Source organism: Hemitrygon akajei, chromosome 2 (assembly GCF_048418815.1).
Source record: "Hemitrygon akajei chromosome 2, sHemAka1.3, whole genome shotgun sequence".
NCBI classification, from domain to species: domain Eukaryota; kingdom Metazoa; phylum Chordata; class Chondrichthyes; order Myliobatiformes; family Dasyatidae; genus Hemitrygon; species Hemitrygon akajei.
In genome coordinates this window covers 159,701,826-159,729,282 of record NC_133125.1, presented here as the reverse complement: position 1 = coordinate 159,729,282, position 27,457 = coordinate 159,701,826, and the positions used below count along the sequence as shown (strand labels likewise).

The 27,457-nt window shown below is 43.5% G+C and overlaps 1 protein-coding gene across 1 annotated transcript in view; it reads left to right on the top strand.

Moving 5' to 3' along the window:
* Window positions 1–372: 372 nt before the first annotated feature.
* Window positions 373–27,457, top strand: part of LOC140721206 (uncharacterized) — a 33,183-nt gene continuing 6,098 nt past the window's right edge. The window contains exon 1 of the mRNA XM_073036067.1: window positions 373–457. Within this exon, the coding sequence (XP_072892168.1) occupies window positions 409–457 (49 nt within the window). The 5' untranslated portion in view covers window positions 373–408. The remainder of the gene's footprint in view (window positions 458–27,457) is intronic.

Sequence of the window (27,457 nt, the reverse complement as noted above, 5' to 3'; positions counted from 1 at the left end):
TCAGTGCACAGTGTAATTAATTGATCTGTACAAACAGTATATGAGAAAAGTCCTTTACTTTATTTGTGACACTAATAAACTAATTTACCAGCTTCATGTGCGGGTGATCGGAACTTCAGCTATGACCTTGTGGACTGACACGACAGATTCCAATGGCATAAACTACCCTTATTCCTCAATACATTGTTCAGTTCCATAATCAGACTGAGTCTACCTTCCTTTCATTTTCACAGTTAGCTGAACCACTCCCTGGTTCAATGTTCAATGTTTATGATTGGAAGCTGTTGTTGATTTTACTCTCCACACATCACCGAGTCTCAGTGTTCAGAGTCCAAAGTCCATAAATCTGAGACTCTGGAAACTTCCCTGAATTGTCTGGAAACTTCGGCTCCCGCTCGGTGCTCGGACATGTTGTTGCTCGCTCTTCTCTTCACGCTGGGAGTGTTTAACACAGAAGGTAAGGAGATGGTTCACACAGACACTCAGTCAGGACACGGGAATGGTTCACACAGACACTCAGTCTGAATACGGGAACGGTTCACACAGACACTCAGTCTGAATACGGGAACGGTTCACATTGACACACAGTCAGGACACGGGAATGGTTCACACAGACACTCAGTCAGGACACGGGAACGGTTCACACAGACACTCAGTCAGAACACAGGAATGGTTCACACAGACACTCAGACTGAATACGGGAATGGTTCACACAGACACTCAGTCGGGCCACGGGAATGGTTTACACTGACACTCAGTCAGGACATGGGAATGATTTACACTGACATCCAGGTGAGACATCCCCACTCCGGCACTCAATACCACAGCCCCACCCTGGGACAAAATGGCACCCGCCCATCATCTCCTCAACAGACTATCCAGGCAGTCTCCTCCTGTACTGTCATGTGGAGGCTAGACACAGATCAGAGGTACAGCACCTCTTATTATTAGAACATTGGAAATTTTTTGACAAGAACAGGTCATTCTACCAGCTTACCAAATTCCTATTCACACGGTGTGTTTAGATTTGAAAGTCTCAAAGTCACTACTATCAACTACATATCTACTTAGTTTATTCAATGTGTGTGCAACTCGCTGGATAAAGAAATGCTTCCTGATGTCAGTCTGAAATCTCCCTTTAATCATTCTCCACCTAGTCCTCACTGATGGATTAATTTTGAAGTAGCCGCTGGCATCACCTTACTTACGCCCTTAATGATATTGAACACTTTTAAAATGTCTGCTCTCGTTCTACATCATCTTAGGCTAAAAAGATTTAGTTCCTTCAATCTTTCTTCATAGTTCATACCCTGCAGACCTGGAATGAGTCTCATTACCCATCTCTAAACTCTCTCCTGTGCCTTCACATCCCTCACAGTATATGGAGACCAGAATTGTTCTCCATACTCAAGGTGTGGCCTCATAAACACATTATACAGCTAAAGGAGAACGTCTCTAGACATGAAATCCACTGAGCGCATTATATAGGCCAACGTTCTATAAGCCTTCCTAATCACTTCTGTGCATTGCCTAGATGTGGATAGTGATGAGTCTACCAGGATGCCCAAATCCTCTCATACGGTGCTCTTTCTAACTCAAGAACCCGATTGTATGTTTATATCTATCATTTCCACCCCCTATATATATTTTACATTTATTTACACTAAATTTAAACTCTCGTTTATCTGCCCACATCTGGATTTTGTTTAGATCAAACTGTATTGAGTCTGCTGCCTGGATGTTATCATGTTATGTTCTACCTCACTCACCAGTCACCAGCCCCATCACACTATCTCACTTTCCTTCCCACCCTCTCCATCAATCTATCACCCACACATTCCTCCTTCTGGTTTCCCTCCTCACCTCCTTCCATTGATTCTGTCATGTCCAATCAGATTATTCATCCCTTCCTCAGTTCCACCTATCACCTCCCTGCTTCTTGCACCATTCACACTTTTCATCCTCCTTCACCTGCCAATCACTTCCCCCATACCTGGATCTACCTCTCACCTACCAGATTTTGTTTCACCCCTCCCACCCCACATCTTATAGCTCACTCTCCCTACTGTCTTTCCACTCCTAATGAGGAGTCTCAATGTGAAATATCAATTGTCCATTTCCCTCCAGAGATGTTGCTTGACTCCAGGTTATGGGTACATCACATCAAACCATGGGGACTTATCAACCTCAATGTTCTTCAAGAGACCCAGTTCCACTTTTTTCTTTATCTGAAAATGTCCTGGTATATTAGCCCACTCCACATTGAACTTGCTGTCCTCCTCATCCTTCTCCTTGGTACACACTCCATCCTTTATCCTTACGGCGATATCTTCCTGGCAGCTTACAAAACCAATAGATATTGCTTTTTATGAACTACCATTGCTGGTATCTGCCACCTATGATTTCTCTTTAAGAAACATGCTTTTGAACTGTCTAAACAAACTGGTAATTTTACGATCTCCTGAAGGATTCTTAGTTGCTTAGCTTAAGTCCATCACCCCTACTGGGGCGTAGCTCACCAAAGTCCTCTGTCCTGGGCCAGTGATTCAAGTATTCCCCAGGTGTAGCCCATATGATGTTTTTCTGTCCCAGGGATAAGGTCTTTGGAGCTTTTGTTGCGGTGTCTGTAGCTCTGGGTTTTTAATGGGATGGGGCTGCTGGCCTGATGCCAACCCCTCCTTTCTCAACCCGAGCTTGGGACCATCCATGGCAGTTTCCCAAAGGATTCGGCTCAGATTGATTGACTGGTTCATTGATTTATCCATTGATCAATTCATCAATTGATTGATTAATTAAATTTGCACCACTTGTCTTCTTTAGCACATTGGGTGTTTGTCACTGTTGGTTTGTGTGTAGTTTTTCATTGATTCTGTTGTTATTTCTTTGTTCTACTATGAATGCCTGCAAGAAAATGAATCTTAGGGCACAAAACTAGTTTCTGGGCTGACTTTGTTTTTTTTCTTATAATTTCATCTTTGTTCTTGTAAAAATTATGTTCATGTTTAATATATTTTCTCCTTGTGAACACTGCTTATATTATGTATCAGTGTTGACGCTGCAAGTAAGTTTTTCATTGCGGCCGTGCACAGATGTACATGCACAGTGACGGTCGAATGGGTGGGAGCTCAGAGTGTGGGTGAAGGTATGAAACAGCAAATGACAGAAAGCATTCATTAGGACATGAGAAACAGGAGCTGTTAAGGACAGAGAGAAAAAAACAATAGGAACTGTAGTTGGCCATCCAGCCAGTGAAACTTCTGTTATTTAATCTGACAATGGCTGATAGGCCCCAGGCTTCATCTGACATTTTGCATATTCTTCAATTCCCTAATCATTCAGAAAATCATCTATTTCCTCTTTAAAAGGCAGAGTCTCCATTACCCTCTGGGGTTGAGAATTCTAGAGAGTCTCTGCCTTCTCTGAGAAGAAATTCCTGTGTACATCAGTTTTAGATCAGTGGCCCCTAAACTGCCAGGCCTGCTGAGTTCCTCCAGCATTTTGTGTGTGTTGCTCAGATTTCCAGCATCTGCAGATTTTCCCTTGTTTGTGATTTTAACAGTGTCACTCTGAGATTCTGTCAAGTTCTTCTACATCCAAGGATTATATATGCTCTGTCCACATTCTGGAATTCTGGGTGGCGAGACATTTTAATTCCACTCCCCATTCCCATTCTGACATGTCAATCCGAGGCTTCCTGTCCTGCCATGTTTAGGGCACTCTCCGGTTGGAGGAGCAATATACCTTGGCATGGCACGATAGAGCAGTGGCTAGCACAATGTTTTACAGTACGGGTGACACAGGTTCAATTCCTGCCATTGCCTGTAAGGAGTTTGTACATTCTACTCGTGCCTACATGGGTTTCCTCTGGGTCTTCTGGTTGGTAGATTAATTGGTCGTTGTAAATTGTCCCGTGATTAGACAATTAGGGGATTGCTGTGTGGCATGTCTCGAAGGGACAATTCCACGCTGTATCTCAATAAATAAATAAGTAAATAAACCTTTTGGGTATTGGTAACATGTATGCATTATATAGAATCCTGCAGGCCAGAAGCCTTGAAAGTTTTGTAGTTCATGTCAGAGGAAGCCTGGATCACCTTTTTGGTTCAGAATGATAGAAGTTTAAGGTTTAGGGGCCAAACACAGGCAAATAGTACTATCTTTAGATCTGCAATGTCTGGAGATGGGCCAATCTGGAGGATGAATTTATGGAATGTAGACAAGAGCTTAAAGCATTTCTGTCAATCTTCACAGAGATTACAAGAAGCTAAGGGAGTGAATAACTGAATGTAATTTGCATTAATAAATAAAAACAGACTGGAAATGTAGAAATAACAGTCACAGTAAAGAACTGGTACTGACAAAACTAATGGGATTGAAAGGTGATAAATCCCAAGATTCAATAACCTACTTTCAATAGTTTGAGAAAGGTAATTATGAAAAATGTGGATTGTGTTTCTGGTTTTCCAGACTTCCATGAATCCTGGATGGCTTCTGTGGACTGGAGGGTGGCAAATGTGAACACACTAAGAAAGACAGGAGACAGAAAGCAGGAAACGATAGAGGTGTTGACAACAGTAGAAGGAAAATGTTGGAATTTGTGACAAAGGATGTGAACCATTTGGAATAGAATAAAAACTGAGAACGTTGGTAACATATGAGACCAAGTAGGGTAATGTGACAGTTCAAAGCAGATTCTGCCTCTCTGTCTGTGTTATGTGTCACTAATCACAGGGCTAAGGCATATCATGACCACCTGACCAGACTGTTCCAATGGAGAGAGAAAAACAGAGAGAAATGCCACAAGCTAGCATGTGGTTGGTGAGATAAAAAAGCAGAAAATGCTTGAAATACTCAGCAAGTCAGGCAGCATCTCCAGGATGAGAAAGTTTCAGTTTGAAGACTGACTATTTCAAACATTTTTTAAAAGATTTCCGGTATCCGCAGTACTTTATTCTTTAAATGTTTAGTGTGGAGAGAGATAAACCAAGGAGTCAGAGAGGGACAGATATTTCTGAACTGCTGAAAGGGGGAAGGGAGGATGTGCCTGATGGAATTTTGCTGGAGCTGGTGGGAATTGTGAAGGATGTGGAGACCAGTGGGGCAGAAGATGAGGAGCAGGATAGTTTCAGTAGCTGCTGTCTTCATGGATCAAATAATATTACACAGGGACCCAATTGTTTTTAGGCCAGTGGTGATTATAGGCAGTTAGTTACTGCATGTGTCTTAGCAGATGGAGGTGAATAGGGAAATGTTTGCAGAATTTTCAAGTGTAGTGTGAATTCATCCTCTACTGCTGCCAATCCTGATAAAGGGTACTAGTAGTGCTCCTATAACCAAGCAGGGACAAGCGTGACTATTAGGGATTGAAAACAAAAGCCAATTCTCAGTCCTCCAAGTGTTTATCATTCTTTTTGCCTGTACAATACATGATGTTGGCTGTTAAAATTGCCAATGCAAGTCGGTGGGTGGTTCGTATTTGTTTGAACAAATGGTAAAACTATGTGAGATTTGAGAGGATAAAGTAGATTAACAACCCGAGAGAATAGAGAATGGAGATAGGTAAATATTTGAAAGTGTGAGGAATTGAGGGGAATGAGGGCCAGCATAGACCAGCTATGACAATATTGAATTCAAAGGCAACACGAGTGAATCTACAGATGCTGGAAATAAATAAAAACACAAAATGCTGGCAGAACTCAGCAGGCCAGACAGCATCTATGGGAGGGGGTAGTGACGACGTTTTGGGCCGAAACCCTTCATCAGGAGGGTGATGACTCCTGACATCCTGATGAAGGGTTTCAGCCCGAAACGTCGTCTCTACCTCCTCCCATAGATGCTGTCTGGCCTGCTGAGTTCTGCCAGCATTTTGTGTTTTTATTTTTTTTATGACAATATTGAATGTTGTTTCAGGCTTGCGTGGCCTGGTGGTTGAATCCTACTCCTATCTTCTTGTCTCAGCACTTCATCAGCAGGGTTTGTGAATGTTCATGATGGTGAAATTTCCCACTGTGATTAATAGAGAGCTGAGTGGAGACTGGATCGCTGGGGCATTCAAAAATGCAGTAGATAATTTTTGAAAAAGCAGAGAGTTTAGCGTTCTGCAAAACTGTCAAAAAATGAGGCACATCATCTGTAATCATATTTGACACCAGGGTCAGGTTTCAGGGCTGAGTGGCCTACTCCTCCCATTTTCTTGTTAATCATCCACTTGACAGGTTGGACAGAGCCACTCGCCCTGGGCTTCATGCTCAAATCTCTGGAGTGGGGCTCGAACCCACAACACTCTGACCAAGAGCTGAATGTGTTGCCTACTTAGCCACAGGTTGCCGGAATCCCATCTGGTCTGGATCATTGGTATAAAACTGGTGCCTGTAAGGGGGTTGCAGATTGTCAGTGAGTGAACACCAACCCCGTCACCCAGGAGTCCTATAAAGGTTTAAGCTCCCTCTTCTGCCGAACATTTCAAATATGAAGGAGGCCATTCAGCCCATCAGGTTGATGATAAAGCAATTCCATCAGTTCCATTCCACCACACATTTTCCCCGTAACTTATATCCTCTCACATGGTCCATTAACCCCCATTTGAATCTATTGCTAATTACCTACACTAGGGTCTATTTACAGTAGCCAATTATCTACGAGAGGTGATTGATAAGTTTGTGGCCTAAGGTAGAAGGAGTCAATTTTAGAAAACCTAGCACATTTATTTTTCAACATAGTCCCCTGCTACATTTATACAGTTACTCCAGCGGTCGTGGAGCATACAGATCTTGGACCTCCTGAATGTGTTCACAACAGGGGTGATTGTTGTCTACGATAGAAGGAGATGAGTTATACAGCTCTCGTGAACTGCACATGCAGTTCAACTCTTTGAGTGATTATGCAGAAAGTTTGAAGTTAATAACTCATCAGTTAATAACTCATCAGGGATGATTGATAAGTTCATGACCTACAGTAAAAGGAGATGAGTCATTATTGTAAGTTTCTGCTTTCTCATTTCTTCTGGGCAAGTCCAGTGATCCCCCCTTGTTGACATCCTGAGAAATCTATCCCTTCCCAGTACCATTCATAACAACATTATGTGCTGGTGGGTTTCTTAAGGATATCCAAGTATTCTGATGATATTTGTCCATATTATGAACCGCTTTCAAACAGTAGCTTAATTTATTTCAATGTTGGGGAATGGGGAACACCACATAGATTATAAAACCTTCTTTTACCATCATTACAGAAACCCAGTACTCTGTTCGTTATTGTAAAGCTGCTGATGTTGCACAATGGCATTCTTCCTTTGACACATTCTGTTATCTGCTCGACTGATACTCAATTTGGTACTGGATGTGCATCAAATTGTAGTAAATTAGTGCTAATCATGGCTAGTAACCAACTTGCACATTCAGCACAAATCTCCATCTTGTGTGTTGGCTAGAAGTGAGGTTTATGCAGTCAGTAATCATGTTTGTTGTATCGTGAAAGAGATTCATAAATTTAACTACTCCATTGTTACCTGGGATGCATCTTGACCAAATCTGATTAGCTCATATCTTGTCTTGATAATTTTCTCCAGTAATATCCCACATCTTCAGCTGAAAGGACCATATCTGGGTTTCTGATTCTGCTATACCTGCGTGTTGACCATTGCTACCCCGATGCATAACCTACCCACAGTAATTCCAACAGTCTTCTTTTCCCTCTATTTTTCACTTGTTTAAACTCACTTCTGCTTTGTTATCTCCCAAGAAGTTAAGTTACATTGCAGGTCAGCACCATTCAGGCACCATTATTTCAGTTAGATTAAAAATTACCTGCATGTGTTTGCACCCTGGAAGTAAAGTGACAAATTCTCCCGTGTTCTCTAACACTAATCCTACCCCTTTTATATTACACTGTGTTTCACTACATTTAGGCTCTGGTGTAGGTTCAGTTATTTGTAGGTATGGGGGAGTAATTTTGCTAATAGTTTTGAAAACACAGAAAGGGCCAGGGCCCTGACAGAAACTCTTTCCCTGAGTACTATATCCTCCTGGGGACAGTTTATAATGACGGAAGCAACCTTCCAGAACTGCTTAGTGTGGCCACCTTGACTGATATACCTCTTGTGTAGATCACTGCCCTAATCAAAATTCACATGAGTGTGATTCCACAGAACTGTAATCTTATCGTGGCCATCGTTACCTGATGGCTGCTCAATAATTGGTCCTACAAACTGACTTATGATTATTCCTGCTGGGATACTGGATAGGAACTGTAAATTTGCACCTTCTGGAATACCTAAGGTTTGTCCACACATGTCAAGCCATCTACCCCAGTATATTACAAATTTGAGTCCTCTATTTCTCCTTTGTTAACCTGCATTACTCGTATCCGACAAGAAAAATAGTTTTTGTTCACCAAGTGTTCTCCAAGCAGCGGCATCACCGTTTGCACATTTGTCAATTGTAATGGCCCTGGAGCAAGATTGGTTAATTCCATCGCAACAAAATACATTGCTCTCTGCATGTTGAATTAAACCTGTAAGACACAAGGTTAATTTCTGCTCTTATTTCCAGGTTAAATCTTAAATTATTTTAAGTCCATACTTTTGATTTGCTTTCATAGACCATCCAATCCAGGTAAGCTCCCAATAGTCTTAGGAATCAAGGCATCCATTTTTCTTCACCCAATTTCGTTACAGCCAGGAGAGACAAGCACTGGCATATTTTTCTTTTCCTTTTTTTTTGGAAAAGCTCCCCTGCTTCTCAGGGATGAGGAAGCGAAAAATCATCCCCCTGATCAGGCCTGTCCCCAACTTCTTGGAACAGTTGTTCCTTCCTCATCCCCCAAATCTGGGCCATCATGTGCATCAATTGTTACAGGACAATTTCAGCTGCTTGATAAGGTACAAACCATTTTTATCTGGACAAGTCAGTACTTTGTACACTGATAGACTTGCTTTGTCTATAATTTTGCAGGGCCCTTCCTGTAAATCTTAGACTTAAAATGAGTTGAGTTGGTATATTCGAATCATCACTCTTTGTCTTGGCCTTAATCTATGGGACTGAATCTTGAGTCAAAGTGGGCTTTACTCTGCAGCTGCCTCTTTCCTATTTGACATGCTGCCATGTAACTGACCTGGAGAGGGATGGGCTCCGCCAGGTTTCAGGTGCCCAAGACACGCAGTATGATGAGCAATCACCAATAAGATTGGTGAAAGAAGCTTGTCATGACGGCGCCCCGACGACTCCACCAGGAGGTAAGAGTGCGAGTCAAAGGCAAAAATATCTCTCTCTCTCTCTCTCTCTCTCTCTCTCTCTCTCTCTCTCTCTCTCTCTCTCACACACACACACACACACACACACACACACACACACACACACACACACACACACACACACACACACACACACACACACACACACACACACACACACACACCACCCCGACTGGTTCCCCTCTCCCACTCCTCCATCTGTCCATCACACACACACACACACACACACACACACACACACACACACACACACACACACACACACACACACACACACACACACACACACACACACACACGTAACTAGCTTCTTTCAGTGTCTACACCAACTGTTGTGCACACTTTTCTGGCACAATCCTATCGATTTCACATTCTGACAAATCTAATCCTACCAACTCATCCATTCCTCTCGTGTCCCTTCCGGCCATGACTGTGGCTTATCGAGTATAGGAAAGCTCTGCTTGATCCTTAAAAGTGCCATGACATCTTGCATTATCTGGGCTGTAAAATGTGTCCCTTGATCAGATTGTATACTCTGGGGTAATCCCCAATGAGTGAACACTCTTTCCAATAAGATTTTTGAAGTGGCCTTTGCTGTGTTTGTCTTAGCTAAGGAAGACTCCACCCACTTGGTAAAGGTATTTATTACAACCAGAATTATTGTACCCTTCTGGGGTGGGTGGTAGGAGACCAACATAATCCAAAAGCAAATGAGACCATGGCCCTTCCACTGGTCTGGTGCATCAGGGGGTTCCTTTCTTTACATTTCTGTCAGGATTGTGTTGTGCACAGATCAAGCAATTTTTGACATAGTGCTCCACGTTGTCCTTCATCTTTGGCCATCAGCACACCTCCTTTATTTTTTCCAGGGTACTTTCAGCCCCTTTGTGTCCCCATAGATCATGGTAGCAGTGGATCATCTACAAAGGTAGTTTCTTCCTCCCTCCAGAAGCACCAACTTTTCTTCATATAGGACAACTCCATCTTTAACTCCCTTGTACTCTTTATACATTTTTGATCCTGCCTCTTCTATTAATTTTAAATTTCTTTATCTTCATTCTGGTCTTCAGTTAAATCTGTAACCTTAACCTGTTGTTCCTTCTGCTTTCTGATCTTCTCAACCTGTGGCTTCCATTCCTGCCCAATTAAAGCTCAGCTTTCCTATTCCCCTCAGGGATAATTTAGAGTGGGGTTTCACCTTTGGCTCCATATTCTTTTCCCTTTGCCTTTTCAAATATATTCCACAATAAATGAGCAGACAAGAGGGGCTTCCTGTCAGCTGAAACAAACCCTCTGGCTTCCCACACAAGCAAATGTTCTGTAAGGCTATTAAAAACATACAGTCCATCAGAGTGTATTACTGACGGGTGAAAAACATTCTGTGCGGCATACCACATCTGCTACAGCTGCCAATTTTGCACATGTCCACCCACATCGGGTAACTTTAAAGCTATGCTGTACATTTCCAAGCCATCCACATCCTCTACATATATCCCACACCCAGTTCTCCTCTCTCCATCCTGTATCGATGAAGAGCTATCTACAAAAAATTTTAAAGTAGGGTTTTTTTCCCTTAGTGTCCTTATTCTCAGCCATTACTTTATCTGATCTGTTTGCACCCTCTCCTTTTTGTTTTGATACAAGGGGACCCTTGGGATCATGTGCTATCATAACTTGACACTCATGTTCACTTCCTTGGTACACCAGGTTTTTGGCTAACATAGAGGTGGTGTTTAGTCACTTTACACTAATATTTCCCCCTTGCAACAGCAATGTCCATCCAGCAATTCTGTTTTGGCTTACTGAAACATCTTTAATTCTTGCATCGAGCAGTGATTGTATGGGGGTGTGTTCTGTCATTATTGGAAGTGGATTAAGTCCCACTATGTAGGCAAAGTGTTGTACTGCCCAGAAAACCGCTAACAAGTGTTTTTCACATACAGTATACCCCTGTTCTACTGGTGAGAGCATGCGTGATGCATAGGCTACTGGTCTTAACTCCCCATGTGTCTCTGATAATAGCACTGCTGAGAGGGTGATATCAGTTGTGGCCACCTCCAATGAGAATGGCTCATTTGGATTTGGGGTTTTTAGAGCAGGTGCAGTGGCAAGTGCTTGCTTCAGGGCTGTAATGACCTGTGTGTGCTCTGATTTCATCCCCACAAGGCATTCTGTTTCAGTTCCTCCTTTAAAGGTGTTTCCCTGGTGGAAAACCCATCAATGTGATACCTACTCTATCCTACCAGCCCCAGAAAGGACCTCAGCCCTTTGAGGTCTCATGGAATAGGCAGTTTCTTAACCACTTCTTGGTTTATTAACTTCTCTTTTTCTAGGTGTCAAGATCATTCCCAAATAACAAACCTCTCAGCTGTGCTTTTTTAGGGTTTATCTTTGGTCCCAGTGCATGTAATAATTGCAGTAGTTCTGTCAATAGCCAATAATGTTTCTGCTTGATTTCAGTCTGCAGAAGTGTATCAACTATGTATTGCACCAAGCACCCATGTTTTGAGAACCATTAACCCCAACCCTTGGCACTGGTGAAACATAGATGGGGAATTATGGAGCCGCTGTGTTAGGGCAGTGTATATTTATTGCTGTTCCTGAAAAGTAAATGCAAACTTGTATTGACTCTGTCTTTCTGGTGGGATAGACCAAAATCCATTATTTATATCTAAATCTGTGAACCATTGTGCTCCTCATTCTGTTTAACCACTGTTTCCAGATCAGTTGCTACATTTAGGGCTGTTGATGGAGTTACTTTATTCAGTTCTCAGTAGTCTATCGTCAATCTCCAACTACCATCTGGTTTCCACACTGGCCATATGGGTGATTTATTAGTGGAGGCTACTGGCCTCCTTTCAGTACCCCTTGTTGTGCCAAACTTTGAATTACCTTTCCTACATCTTCCTCATCTTTCATTGGTTAACCCATATTGCTTCTGTGGTTTGGGGTTTGGACCTTGTATGCACACACTGCCAGCCATCTTTCTGTAGTCATGTTTGTACCATGCAAATGCCCCTGAGTTCAGTGCAGTGATTTGCTGTACTGTGTGTTCATTGCTCATCTCCTCCAGTTTTATCCACATTTCACCCATTGTGCATATTCTATCCTGATATTCACATACCAGGATCTTCATGCAGTATTTGTTACTCACACTAGTTGGCACCAGCCGAATCGTGCAATCAACTAGTTCAGAACAAGGCTCCTTTTTGACCATGTAATAACTCCCCATTATATGTTCTTGCTCCCTGTCTAATTCCACCAACGCTATTGAATGTTCCAATGTATGTCTCCTTGCTTCCAATGGTACACTCACATGTCCCACTTGTGAATGTCCCGTGAATCCATTAAGATAATTTTGCCATGTATCTTCCAGTTTGTGTTATTTACATTAGTGTCATTGATGGTGATTCGGGATCCTCCACTGTCCCAGAAAAAGGTAACAGGGTAGTTTCCGATCCTAACACTCACTAGAGGTCTTCCGGTTTCATCCCACCCTGAATCACATTCATTGCCATCTTTAAATCACTACATTCCTTCCTTAACACTTCCACTTCTATCTTAACTCGTTCGGCTGCTTCTAGTGGGCAATTTTCGAAAGGGCATCCCCGGCGGTTTTCCCTTTGCAGCCAGGGTGAACAACAAACTCCTCATATTGTGGCCTTTTCCCTAACAATCATTTCTGGAGGAATCCCCTTCAATCAAAACAATTCAGTTCCTTCCGACCTCCAGAATTCCCTGAATTCTTCATCCTGGGTTAGAAACAGTTAACTACCTTGTCCCAGATTTCTCTGTACCTCACCCACATAGTCCAACTCAAGACTCCTGCTGACTCAACAAAGATTTATCCTTGAGCCCCCAACAGGGATGCCAATTCTGTTATAAGGATTGACCACTTAGTAATAATGATCACAGAGAAAATCTGTATTTACTGACAATAACCTTTATTGCTCAGTTCACAAGCATGTGAATTTACACAACCTAATACCAGAATGCACACCTACTAAGTTTCCCTGACCCTCCATGAACAGTCAAACTTGCCAACAAAAGGCTAAGGGTGGTTGTAGATGGTTTGTATTCTGATGGAGGTCGGTGACCAGTGGTGTTCCACAGGGATCTGTTCTGAAACCCCTCCTCTTTGTGATTTTTATAAATGACCAGGATGAAGAAGTAGAAGGGTGGGTTAGTAAGTTTTCTGATGACACAAAGGCTGGCATTGTTGTGGATAGATTGGAGGGTTGTCAGTGGTTACAGCAGGACACTGATAGGATGCAGAACTGGGCTGAGAAGTGGCAGATGGAGTTCAACCCGGATAAGTGTGAGGTGGTTCATTTTGGTAGGTCAAATTTGAAGACAGAATATTGTATTAATGGTAAGATTCTTGGCAATGTGGAGGATCAGAGAGCTCTTGGGGTCCTTGTCCATTGGACACTCAAAGCTGCTGCACAGGTTGGCAGTATTGTTAAGAAGGTGTATGTTGTGTTGGCATTCATCAACTGTGGGACTGAATTTGAGAGCTGAGAGGTAATGTTACAGCTATATAGGACCCTGGTCAGACCCCACTTGGAGTACTGTGTTCAGTTCTGGTCACCTCACTACAGGAAGGATGTGGAAACAATATAAAGAGTGCAGAGGAGATTTACAAGGCTGTTGCCTGGATTGGAGAGTGTGCCTGGCCTTTTCTCCTTGGAGCAATGGAGGATCAGAGGTGACCAGATAGAGGTGTATAAGATGATGAGAGGCATTGAACATGTGGATAGTCAGACACCTTTTCCCAGGGCTGAAATAGCAAACACGAAGGGGCATAATCTTAAGGTGCTTGGAAGTAGTTACAGAGAGGATGTCAGGCGTAAGTTTTTCACAGACAGGTTTCATGGAATATATTGCCGTCAATGTGTTCAGGCAAATACAAAACGGTCTTTTAAGAGACCTTTTGATAGGTAGATGGAGCTTAAAAAAAACAGGGGGCTATGCAATAGGTTAATTCTACGCAGTTTCTCATGTAGATGACGTTTTCGGCACAGCATTGTGGGCCGAAGAGCCTGTAATGTGCTGTGGATTCCTATGTTCTATGTTCTAATACAGTCTACGCTGACAAGGTGTTCCTTGTGCTCCCGATCTAATCTCCAGGTGTTTCTGGGTACGCCACATCTGTGATGGTTGTTCTCTGCAGAACTGTTGCTGCTTGGCATTCAAAGCTCCTTACTTTTAAACACTTCTTATCAGTTCAAATGTTGTGTTTCCATCTTGTTAGCTTGAGGTCATCTGACCCACCTGTTTCACCTTTTTATTGCCTCTGATCCAGGGCTTCAAACCAGCATTGTTCTGTGGCCATTGCTCTCAGCATAATGCCATATCATTTTACAACTCTTGACTGGGTCAAACCAGGTGACCCAGGCACCAAGCCTCCTCCTGCTCCTTCTGCAAACCACCATTTTACACAACAAATAGCTACTTGTCTGGAATGGTTTCAGATTTAGCTGGTCATTAGCAGAAAGCTCCTTGTGTCCACATTTCATTGCTCTGATTAAATTATCCTAGAGCAAGAAATCAGTTCAAACAATTCACATAATGGAGGCTTCAAGGACAGTCTCTCAAAGTGGCTGCCTCCATTCCTGAGCACTGATGGTCATTCTTTCTGGCCAACAACTCTCATCATCAATGTTGGTATACCACACAGTCAATCTTTCCATCTCCCTGCTGTATACTGATTCATCACCACCTTTGACATGGCCCACAACAGTGGTGTCATCAGCAAACTTGTATAAGCTGTACTTAGCCACACAGTCATAGGTGTAAAGTGAGTAGAGCAGGGGGCTAAGCTCATATCCCTGCAGTGCTCTGTGATGATAGAGATTGTGGAGGAGTTGTTTTTGCCAATCCGAACTAACTGGGTCTACAAGTGAGGAAATCCTGGATCCAACTACACAAGGGGGTATTGAGCCCCAGGTCTTGGAGTTCACTGATTAGTTTTGAGAGGATGATGGTGTTAGATGCTGAACTGTAATTGATAAAGAGCATCCTGATGTATGCAGCTTTGCTGTCCAGATGTTCCAGGGTTGTTTGAAGAGCCAATGAGATGGCATTCACTGTAGATCTGTTGCTTCCGTTGGCGAATTGGAGTGGATCCAAGTCGCCGCTCAGTTAGAAGCTGATATGCTTTGACACCAGCCTCTTCAAACACTTCATCCTTTTTGATGTAAATGCTACTGGGTGATAGTCATTGAGACAGGTTACCACGCTGTTCCTGGGTACCGGTGGGAGTGAAGCCTGCTTGAAGCATGTTGATACCACACACTGGCAGAGTGAGAGGTTAAAGATATCTGTGAATACACCAGCCAGATGGTCAGCACAGGTCTTCAGTAATCAGCCAGCTACTCCTTCCAGACCGGATGCTTTTCATGGATTCACTCTCTTGAAGGGAGCCCACATGTTGTTTTCAGATACTGAGACCAAAGTGCACAGCTTGTGCGCTTACTGTGGAGCTGCTGAGCTCTGATGCATCAAGTGTCCACTGTGCTCAGGAAAATGGCATCACCAGGTAGAGACAAGGGGCCTTCTGTCTGGTAAGCTCTATCTGGCCCTCATTCCAGCACCATAGCCCGACTCTCTCTGTCCTCCTCCACACCGTGATGGCTTTGCACACACAGGAGGCTCTGGTGCATTCTGCAGAGCTGGCAGTTTTCTGGACCGGTCTATGTGTGTGCTGCTTGGACAGCTTATTGAGCCTGTGGAGATGGAGGAAACCCTCGACCTCACCAAACTCCCACAGGAATTCCATGACCCAGCCATGGTCTTCAGTAAAAGGGAAGACAGCACCCTACCACATCACAGGTCACATGACTGCATGATATACCTCCTCATGGGCACCACCTCTTTTCTGAGGTAGTTTGTTCTCCCTTCACCCTCCTGAGACCCAAGCCATGAACGATTACATCACCAAAGCTCTACAACAAGGCTTCACTTGACCATCCGACACCTCAGCTGGAGCACGGTTCTTCTTTGTCACCTTCTGATGGGCCACAGTGATAACAACAGGAATAGACTGGTTCACTAAGGCAGCTCACTTCATTGCCCTCCCCAGAATTCCATCAGCCACTGAGATGGCGGACCTGGTTCCCCAACACATAACATGCCTCCATGTTTTTCCTCAAAACATTGCGTCAGACCAGAATCCACAATTTGTCTCCCGATTCTGTCAAGCTTTCTGCACCCACCTCCACACCTCAGTGAGCTTGTCTTCCGGCTATCATCCCCAGACCAATGGTCAGTCAGAAAGAGCCAATCAGCAAGTGAAGAGGTTACTGTGATGCTTTGCCACCTCTGACCCTTCCTTAGAAGTAATATCAGCTGTGGGATGAACTGTCCCACAATCTACACACCTCCACTGCCAAAGGTTAAGTCACCATTTGAAGTGATCCCTGGCTACCGAACCTTATTGTTCCCTATGGAGGAGCCAATGGTGGAGGTCCTATTGCTAGGGCCTTGGTTACTGGTTTACCAATGTTGGAAGGTGTAGAATAGGACACAGGTCATGCATATCAGTACTATGCTAACCGCATTAATGCCCAGTTAGACTATCTGGCCGGTGAACTGTGTCTGGCTGTCCACCGGAGAACCACCCCCGTACACTATCTCCTGCAACTCTTGCACTAGTTCATTAGTCACTTAAGTATTGCCATAGCATCAACCCAGTCAATTAATATCTCCAGTTGCCACGGTCCCTCAGATCACACCTACCTTCCGCATGCCCTACCTCAAGCCCATTGTCCATGGACTACTTAATGTATCTGAGTCTGCACTTCCAGATCGAAGGATGGTGGATGATGGTCCACTGCACAGGGTTTGCCACTTGATAGATTAATGTCTTCATGGACAGGGTATGTAGAACCTGGTCAAATAGGATGAGTGCAGCCCAGAGGAAAGGTCTTGTGTGCTGTTCAGTTTCATCCTGGTTTCAACGCACATGGAGGAGTTCCACTGGATCCATCTGGATCGTCCTGTGCTTTTGGGTGTCAGCCGGAGGAGGGTATCCTGTCAGGGCTGCACAGACATGCATCTTCCTGTTTTAATCCAGTCAACTGGAGTCACCTGCCACTCATTTCCAACTCATCACCTGCAGCCTATTTAAACCCAGCTCTTATCCACAATCCTTGTTCACTCATACAAACCAGTTGCTTCTAGCCTCCTGTTGCTTTGTCATGTTGAGTTCCAGTTGTCTCTTGTTTTTGAGGCTCCTCGTGTCTGGCTATTTTGCAGTTTATTATTAAAGTGATCACAATCCGCAAAATTGTCTCAGCTGCTGTGCACTTGGGTCAAGTTCCTGACGGCCTTAGGGCTTGGTGGTAACTTTCTTGGGAAGTTGCATGATTACATCATGAGTGTGTCTCTGCAGAGAGGGAAAGTGAAGGTCAAGTTTAATGTCATATGTACAAAAATAGATTAGCACAGGGGCAATGAAAAACTTGCAGTAAGAACATAAGAAATAGGAGCAGGAGTAGACCATCTGGCCCATCGAGCCTGCTCCGCCATTCAATAAGATCATGGCTGATCTGGCCATGTACATCCCAGGCAAATGACATAGGTATTATTCACAAGTAAAGCGTAAAATGAACATGCTTTTTAACAAGGAAGAATGTAATTAGCACAGAAGAGAAGAACATTACAAGAGGAAGTCCATTTAGTGGTAATTGTAAGGTGACATTGTTACATGATTCGGGGCCACTCGTTTAAACTGCGGTGCACAGGAGTTTCTTCTCACAGAAGGTAGTGAATCTCCGGAATACTCTACCCCACAGAGTGGTGGAGACTGTATCATTTATGGTATTTAGAATAGGAAGTAGATAATTTTCTGCATGATTGGGGAAATTGAGGAATTTAAGAAATGGCAGATGTGTCCTGGGGTGTATCAGCCATGGTTTAATTGAGTGGCAGGGCTTGTGTGAAGGGCTGATTTTGCATTCTTGTCTTGTATTTTCATGTTTATTGTAACGATGTTCTTTCTGGTAAAAATTGGTTCAATTAATTGATGTTTACCTTGTGAATCCTGCTGAGATGATGCTGTGTATCAGTAACCATACAACCATATAACAATTACAGCATGGAAACTGGCCATCTCGGCCCTTCTCATCCCTGCCGAAGACTTACTCTCACCTGGTCCCACCTACCTGCACTCAGCCCATACCCCTCCATTCCTTTCCTGTCCATATACCTATTCAATTTTACTTTAAATGACAAAATCGAATCTGCCTCTACCACTTCTTCTGGAAGATCGTTCCATACAGCTACCACTCTCTGAGGACAGAAGTTCCCCCTCATGTTACCCCTAAACTTTTGCCCCTTAACTCTCAACTCATTTACTCTTGTTTGAATCTCCCCTACTCTCAATGGAAAAAGCCTATCCACGTCAATTCTATCTATCCCCCTCATAATTTTAAATACCTCTATCAAGTCCCCCCTCAACCTTCCACATTCTAAAGAATAAAGCCCTAACTTGTTTAAACTTTCCCTGTAACTTAGGTGCTGAAACCCAGGCGACATTCTAGTAAATCTTCTCTGTACTCTCTCTATTTTGTTGACATCTTTCCTATAATTCGGTGACCAGAACTGTACACAATACTCCAAATTTGGCCTCACCAATGCCTTGTGCAATTTTAACATTACATCCCAACGCCTATACTCAATGCTCTGATTTATAAAGGCAGGCATCCAAAAGCTTTCTTCACCACCCTATCCACATGAGATTCCACCTTCAGGGAACTATGCACCAGTATTCCTAGATAACTCTGTTCTACTGCATTCTTCAATGCCCTACCATTTACCATTGTTGTGTTCTCATTCAGGTGTAAGAACTCTGAAGTAAACACCGAGGTAAACCGTAGTCAATGAAGACAGGATCCCAGTAAGATTAACCATTTACTGTTCACTCTTCCACATTAACGTATGGTGAAAACTGTTGATAAAACACAAAATATATACAGTATTTGTTTCCTTCTTGACATCACATTTACATCATAAATACTTGCAAAAGTAAAACTACAACAAACTATATTACATTAAAGTATGACATATAGTCAGAATCTACCTACGCCATCAACAGCTTTAAATACACTTCAACACAAACTATCCAGCAACTCTTTCAATAGCACAAGAAAATAAACTTTATCAACCGTCATTACTTTTAACAGAATCAGCATTAACATTTGTACTTTAACATATCGATTATCTTATGAACTTTCGGCATTGCTTCTATGATGTTTCTTAGTGCGTAGAATGAAAACTTTTCTTGCACTGATCCGGCACACACAAGCCCCCTCCTTCCCATTTCTCCAAATCGTTTTTTTCCCACAAGATGCGGTGAAACTAGGTGTGATGTCATTGCATGCTGCGATACATCACAAACAACAAATTTACTTTCAACAACCTGAACTTTAACTAGAAAATAATTACAAATGAATTACTAAAGCGAAAATGTAATAAACTAAACAAATGCCTTAAGGGCAACACACTCCCCACCTGACCTTTGTAAGGTCACTATGAACATAATACACAACTTCAGTCTCTAAATCAGTCCTTAGGTAGAAGTAGAACGACATCTGCAACTGGTCTTTGGTAAGTTTTCACATCACCTTGGTCAGAAGTTTTCAACTCAACCTTCCTGACATGTCCATCCCTACCAGGGAATGTGGCAGTGATTCTGGCCATTGGCCAGCAGTTGCGGGTGATCTGCTTGTCCTTGAGCAGGACTAAATCTCCAACTTGAAGATTCCTGCGAGGTTCTGTCCACTTTTGTCTGTGTTTCAACAAAGGTAGATATTCCTGTCTCCAACGGGACCAGAACTGATTTGCGAGAGCCTGAACCTGTCTCCATTGCTTTGTGTATAAATCCTTATCGGAGAAGTCCCCAGGTGGAGGGGGAGCTCCTGTCTTCTGCATAAGGAGCATTAATGGCGAGAGTATGAAGTGGTTTTCCGGGTCAGAAGACACAGGTAGGAATGGTCGTGTATTTATAATGGCTGTGACCTCTGCCATTAGTGTGCACAGTACTTCGTGGGTCACTCGGGTGCGTTGCTGCAGAAACATTGAATCAAGGATCCTTCTGGTGATACCAATCATCCACTCCCATGAGCCTCCCATGTGAGAGGCGTGTGATGTGTTGAATTCCCAGTTGCATCCCTGCTCACTGAGGTATTTTTGCACTGTTTTGTCCATCTCCAGCTCCTTTGATGCTCCAACAAAGTTCGTGCCGCAATCAGACCTTAACTGCTTTGCAGGGCCTCTTAGCGCAAAGAAGCACCTGAGAGCATTAATGCAGCTGGATGTATCCAAAGATTCGATGACCTCAATGTGTACCGCTCTCGAACTCATGCAGCTGAACATGATGGCCCACCGCTTGCTCTCTGCTTGTCCTCCTCTGGTATGTCTAGTGATGATAGTCCAGGGACCAAATACATCGAGCCCCACATACGTAAAAGAGGGCAGCAGGCATTGAAACATTCTGGTGGGAGGTCCGCCATACATTGAACTTCGAGCTTCCCTCGCAGTTTCCGGCAGGTTACACATCTGTGGAGTACTGAATTGATCAGTGTTTTGCCTCCCAAGATCCACAGTCCTGCTGCCCTGATTGCTCCTTCCATCAGGTGACGGCCCTGATGCTTTACCTGTTCATGGTGATGGCGAGTGAGCAGTAAGGACAAATGGCTGTCTTTGGGCAGGATTACTGGGCTGTTTTCTGCAGCTGAAAAGTGAGAGTGTATTAACCGGCCTCCAATACAAATGAGATCATTCTTTAGGATCGGGCTGAGTTTCTTCAAAGGGCTGTCCTTTGGTATTGGTTTATTAGCTTGGAGGGCCGAAAACTCCCTTGCAAAAGCTGCTCTTTGAGTTGCTTTAAGGATGACGTCCTTTGCCTGGGCCAATTTGTCCACAGTGCGAGGTATGTCACAATTGTGCCATCCCTTGCATTTACCATTTCAGGATGAGTGTTTGTGTGATCTGGCCATGTGAATGAGGAACACAAGTCCTCTCTCTAAGGGATTCAAAGTGGAGAACCGCTGAAAGCATTCGGTGATACGTATTGATTCTTCGAAGTAGGTGACTTCTGTTTGTATTTGCGGCCGAATTTCCGAGTCTCTTCCGGGTTCGATCAGCTCGAATGTCTCACTCATTTGGTGGCTGATACAGAAAGGGGGGTCCGGTGAACCAGGATGTCTGCGCCAGACGGGATGCAGGTAAGGATTTCGATGCATGGCCTGCGGGGTTATCCTCGATATGTACATAATGCCATTGTTCAGGCTTTGAAGACAGGCGGTTATGTTGAACTCTATTATGAACGTACACATAGAAACGTTTTGATTCGTTATAAATATAACCAAGCACTACTTTGCTATCTGTGTAGAACTTGATATCGTCCAGCTCTCGGTCTAGCTCATCCTGGATAAGATCCGACATTTCCACAGCCAGGACAGCTGCGCACAGTTCAAGCCTTGGAATTGTCGGCTCGGACTGAGGAGTGAGCTTCACCTTACCGGTTACAAATCCTACTTCAACTTGACCATCCTTCCCGACTACTTTCAAGTAAGCCACAGCACCAATAGCCTTGGTTGACGCATCCGAAAACACGCACAATTGTCTGTGCGCAGCCTCGGTGAGTGAAGTTGCAGTGTACCTACATCGGATATGAAGCTGTTTTAGGTCTTGAAGTGAATCTCTCCAAGCCACCCATCTGCTTAGCTTGTCTTCTGGTAGGGGAGTATCCCAGTCAGAGAGCTCAGAGGTAAGTTCTCTGAGAAGGGCTCTTCCCTGGATCGTAACTGGTGCCAGTAGACCCAAGGGATCGAAAACACTGTTGACAGTGGAGAGAACTCCACGGCGGGTAAATGGCTTGATCACGGTCGGCACAGAGAACGTGAATGTGTCAGTCGTAATCTCCCAAAGGAGACCCAAACTCCTTTGTGTGGGTATGGTTTCTCCATCTAAATCTAGGTCCTTGATTGCCGGAGCACAGTCATCGTGTGGAAAGGTATCCATGACTGCCTGACAGTTTGAGCAAAGACCGACTGGCCCAGTGTCTTGTCAGTTACTTTACTACACTTGTTGAAGCCTTGTCGTGCTTCCTTGATACACATGAAGCTTGTGCAGGGTTGAAAAATTGAATGGCGGCCATTCTCTAGCACGTTGGTCTTGAGTGTGTTAACTGTCAGTTTGTTTATGTTGCCAGGGCACACCTCTCCTATCACCACCCAGCCCAGATCCAGGCGTTGGGCAAAGGGGGCGTCATGTGGTCCATTGACCTGCTGCCTGACCTTGTGCACCCTGAGAATGTCTCTTCCGAGTAGCAGGAGTAATTCTGCTTTTGGATCCAGTTCTGGGATGTGCTTAGCAATGTGGTGGAGATGCGGCTGGTGTAGAACTGCGCTTGGCGTCGGGATCTCGGTGCGGTTATTCAAAATTTCATTGCACTCTAAGAGCGGAGGGAGACAGATGACAACTTTACCATCCAGCGACTCGAGCTGGAAGCCTTCTGCCTTCCTGCCATATGTTTTTACGCTGCCTGAGCATGTTCTATGGTAGTATGGGAACTGAATACTCTCTACGTTGAACAAGTCGAAGAACTCTGGCCTGACTAGTGAGCAATTGCTTTGGTTGTCCAGAATTACATAGGCTTTGATGGCCTTGTCTTTGGCTCCCTTAGGGTACACCTTAGTGAGGCAGATCTCTGAGCAAGAATGACTTGACTGACCTTGACCGCAAACTTCTGTGCAGCTCGAGCTGACAACAGTTGTCTTGGAGTGAGCCTCTCCCTCCCCGCCATCCTCTTGTGAGGGTGAAGGAGCTTTGTCGGTTTGCGGTAACAGGCCGGGATGCATGGCCCCATCGTGATTAGTGCTATTACATTCCGAGCACCTCACGGGGATCGTACACTCTCTAGTGAGGTGAGAGGTAGAGGAACTGCATTTAAAACATTTTTTTCTCTTTGAGAAGGGCCATTCTCTCGTCAAAGGGTTTTTTTCTAAACGTTCTGCATTTTTTGAGGGGGTGGGGTTTGTTGTGTAATGGACAATTCTTGCTAGGGTCATTGTTAGTTGTGGAGACTTCAGTTTTACACACTGAGACAGGTTTATTGATGTTAAAATTATTCAAAGTGGATTTGACTGGCTTGGTGTGAATTGTACTGCTACCTGGACTCATGCAGCTAGGGTCGTTTCGATTCTTCGCCTCCTTGCACACAAACCTAGTGAAATACTCAAAGGGAGGAAATCGACCATCGTTCTCTTCCTTGTACTCTGAACCAACAGACACCCACCTTTCCTGCAGCCCAAATGGAAGTTTGTCCACGATTGGTCTAATTCCATATGAAGTATCTAAATATGACAAGCCAGTTAAATAGCTGTCTTCTTTAGTGCCTTCAATCTCCATGAGTAGATCTCCGAGCTCTCTTAGCTTTGTGTGGTCCTTGGCTGACACCTTAGGAAAATTTTCCAGACGTCAAAATAGTGCCATCTTAATAATTTCAGGGGCCGCATAGCACTCCCGAAGTCTCTCCTATGCTTTGCGTAAGGCTAGCTTGGGGTTGTTGATGTGCACTGAATGTATGTATCTCACCTGTTCACATGATTCTTTTCCCAGCCACTTTGTCATAAGATCCACCTCTTGGGTTGCTTCGAGCTGGACTCCACCAATAGCGTTAGCGAATGAGGAGTACCATGCATGATAATTTTCAGGCTTATCATCAAACTGGTATAGTCTTGAAGTGATGAGATCTCATCGTGCTAAATACTGTGCCATGGGTTCAACTGCAAGTGGCATGCTGGCTGGGAGAATATGTTGGCGGGCATAAGAATGAGGTGTACATTTGTTATGGGATTTGCTGTTCTGCATTCAGCCTTTCCCTCTTCTCTTGCCAATTCTGGTAAGTTTGGTGTCGAGAAGTATTTGTCATCAGCCCTTTCATTCTTGAATTTGTTGCAAAGTTGCAAGGGTAAATTGTCTTCCTCAAATGGATGTGATGCAATTGGGATTCCCTTTGACTGCTCATGAAGTGGGACGTTAGCAAATAAGTATGGAGAGGAAAAACGAATCTTCAGGTCTATTTGAGATTGGACGTAGTCGCTATTACGTTCCACTCTGGTCCTTTCTGAAGTAGATTTTACTTCATCTAGAACATGCATTTCTTCAGCACTTTCTAATATCTCTGCTTCCACCCTGGCAGCTTCGGCTTCTCGGTGTAGCATCAGCACTTCTAACTCTGACTCTATCCTTACCTTTTCCAACTGGTTTTCGGCTTCTCAGGCAGCCGCTTCCTTTTCTCTGGCAGCCTTTTCCATTTTCAATTTTGTTTCCTGTTTGGCATACAACGCTCGCACCTTAGCGATTTCTGCTTTAGCTCTTGCGTGGATAGCCTTATTTGTTGATTCCCTACTGCTTCTGGCGCTGGATGGCAACGACTTGACACTGGATCACGATGCCATTGTACCACTTGTTGAAACATCTGGTAATGCTGCCTTTTCACTGTAGTGTTTTCGTCCAGGTGTAGGAACTCTGAACGAAACACCAAGGTAAACTGTAGACAATGAAGACAGGATCCCAGTAAGATTAACTGTTTACTGTTCACTCTTCCACATTAACGTATGGTGAAAACTGTTGATAAAACAATACAAAATATATACAGTATCTGTTTCCTTCTTGACATCACATTTACATCATAAATACTTGCAAAAGTAAAACTACAACAAACTATATTACATTAAAGTACAACATACAGTCAGAATCTACCAACGCCATCAACTGGCTTTAAATACACTTCAACACAAACTATCCAGCAACTCTTTCAATAGCACAAGAAAATAAACTTTATCAACCGTCATTACTTTTAACAGAATCAGCGTTAACATTTTTACTTCAACATGTTGATTATCTTATGAACTTATGGCGTTGCTTCTATAATGTTTCTTAGTGCGTAGAATGAAAACTTTTCTCACGCTGATCCTGCCCACACAAGCCCCCACCTTCCCATTTCTCCAAACCAGTATTTTCCCACAAGACGCAGCGAAACCGGGTGTGACATCATTGCATGCCGCGATACATCACAGACAACGAATTTACTTTCAACAACCTTAACTTTAGTAATTCATTTGTAATTATTTTCTAGTTAAAGTGAAAATGTAATAAACTAAACAAATGCCTTAAGGGCAACACAACCATGTATGTCCTATTTTAGATTATTCCTACCAAAAAGTAGCACCTCACGCGTATTAGCATTAAACTCCATCTGCCATCTTTCAGCCCACTCTTCTAACTGGCCTAAATCTCTCTGCAAGCTTTGAAACCCTACTTCATTATCCACAACACGACCAGTCTTAGTATAATCTGCATACTTACTAATCCAATTTACCACCCCAAGTAATGCTTCTGCAATTCCATTTCTCATCACACATGTCCGTACATTCACTTGTGTACGTGACAATAGAATGGGTGGGAGTGTGTAGTGCGGATAAAGGTAAGAGACATCAAAGGGCAGAGAACATTCCCGGTAAACATGATGGAATGGTGGTGCAGACTCGATGGGATGAATGGCCTCATTCTGCTCCTCTGTGTTCAGGGAACCGGCACATGCACGAAAACCACTTGTGTCTGTTTCCAGTTGCCACAGAGAACTTTCAAACACAATCTCTACCTTGCAGTGTGATCACTTTTTCAGTGTTTGGAAATGATTCTGAGCTGACATGACTGAAGTGAGGACGAGCTCTGAGAGGAATTTAACTGAGATAAATTGGATTAATTTGGGTGAAGGAAAGATGTTGGGAAATCAAGGGTGGTGGCTGTAGACGGTAAGTGGGTTGGGAAGTCAGCTGAGCAAGTGTACAGTTGAGGAGCAGAGGACCATTCTTCAAGATCTCAAAGGTGATGAATGTAAAATATAAAAGGACTATAAAAGGTGGTGACAATGCTTCTCCCTACAGATGCTGCGACAGTGATTCTCCATTTAAATGCTGCCTAGCCTGCTGTGTTCCACCAGCATTTTGTGTGTGTTGCTTTACTTTCCAGCATCTGCAGATCTCCTCGTGTTGACTGTAAAATATCCTTCTTTCTTTTGCACTATTCCTTACATAAAACTATTTAAAGTCTATCAGATTTCTTATTCCACAACCATTATTCATCAGTGTTCACACTTGTAGCAAGGCTTTGGAGACTGTGCACGAGGGTTTATCAGAATGGTATTATGGAGCAGACTAGCAAATCTGAGAGTGGTAATATGGTGTAGAGAACATTTGGCAAAGCTGTATAAATTCAGCATGTGTCGGTTGAGACAAATTGGGTCTGAGACTCTTGAAGAATGAAAGAGAGTGTGAACATGTAGTTTTTGGTGTTATTGACTCCCTGTCCTTTCCATCTCCCTCAGATGACAGGTAGATAGTTGATCTTACACAGAATCAAAATCAGGTTTAATATCACTGGCATTTGTCATGAAACTTGTTGTTTTTGCAGAGGTAGCACAATACTGTACATAATAAAAACTCAAATATGAATTACTGTAAATATATAAATTTATTAAACAGCCTATTTATTTATTTTCTTTATTGAGATACAGGGTGATGTCAGCCTTTCCGGACCTTCGAGCTGCATCACCCAGCAACCCCTGATTTAACCCAAGCCAAACATGGGACAATTTAAAATCACCAATTAACCTACCAACTTGTACGTCTCTGGACTGTGGAGGAAATTGGAACACCTGGAAGAATTCCACACAGTCACAGGAAGAATTTACAAACTCTTTGACAGAGAGCGGCCAGAATTGAACCTGCGTCGCTGGTACTGTAAAGATTGTGCGAACCACAGCACTAGCATACTGCCCCTACATGTCGGGCAAAAAAAAAATGAGTGAGGTAGTGTTCATGGGTTCAATGTCCATTCAGAAATCTGATGGCAGAGGGGAAGAAGCTGTTCCTGACTTGTTGAGTGTGTGCCTTCAGGCTCCTGTACCCCTTCCTGATGATAGCAATAACAAGAGGGCATGTCCTGGGTGACGGGGGTCCTTAATGACTGAGTTGAGCAGTGGGCTAAGCACTGTAGCCAATAAACAGTACCCTGACATATGTATTACTATTGTCCAGGTGACCAAGGCTACAGATCAAGTCGCCCTACACAGCTTGGTCCTGAAACTGCAGTAAAATGTCCAATAACATCTGTTCATGTAATATTACTCCT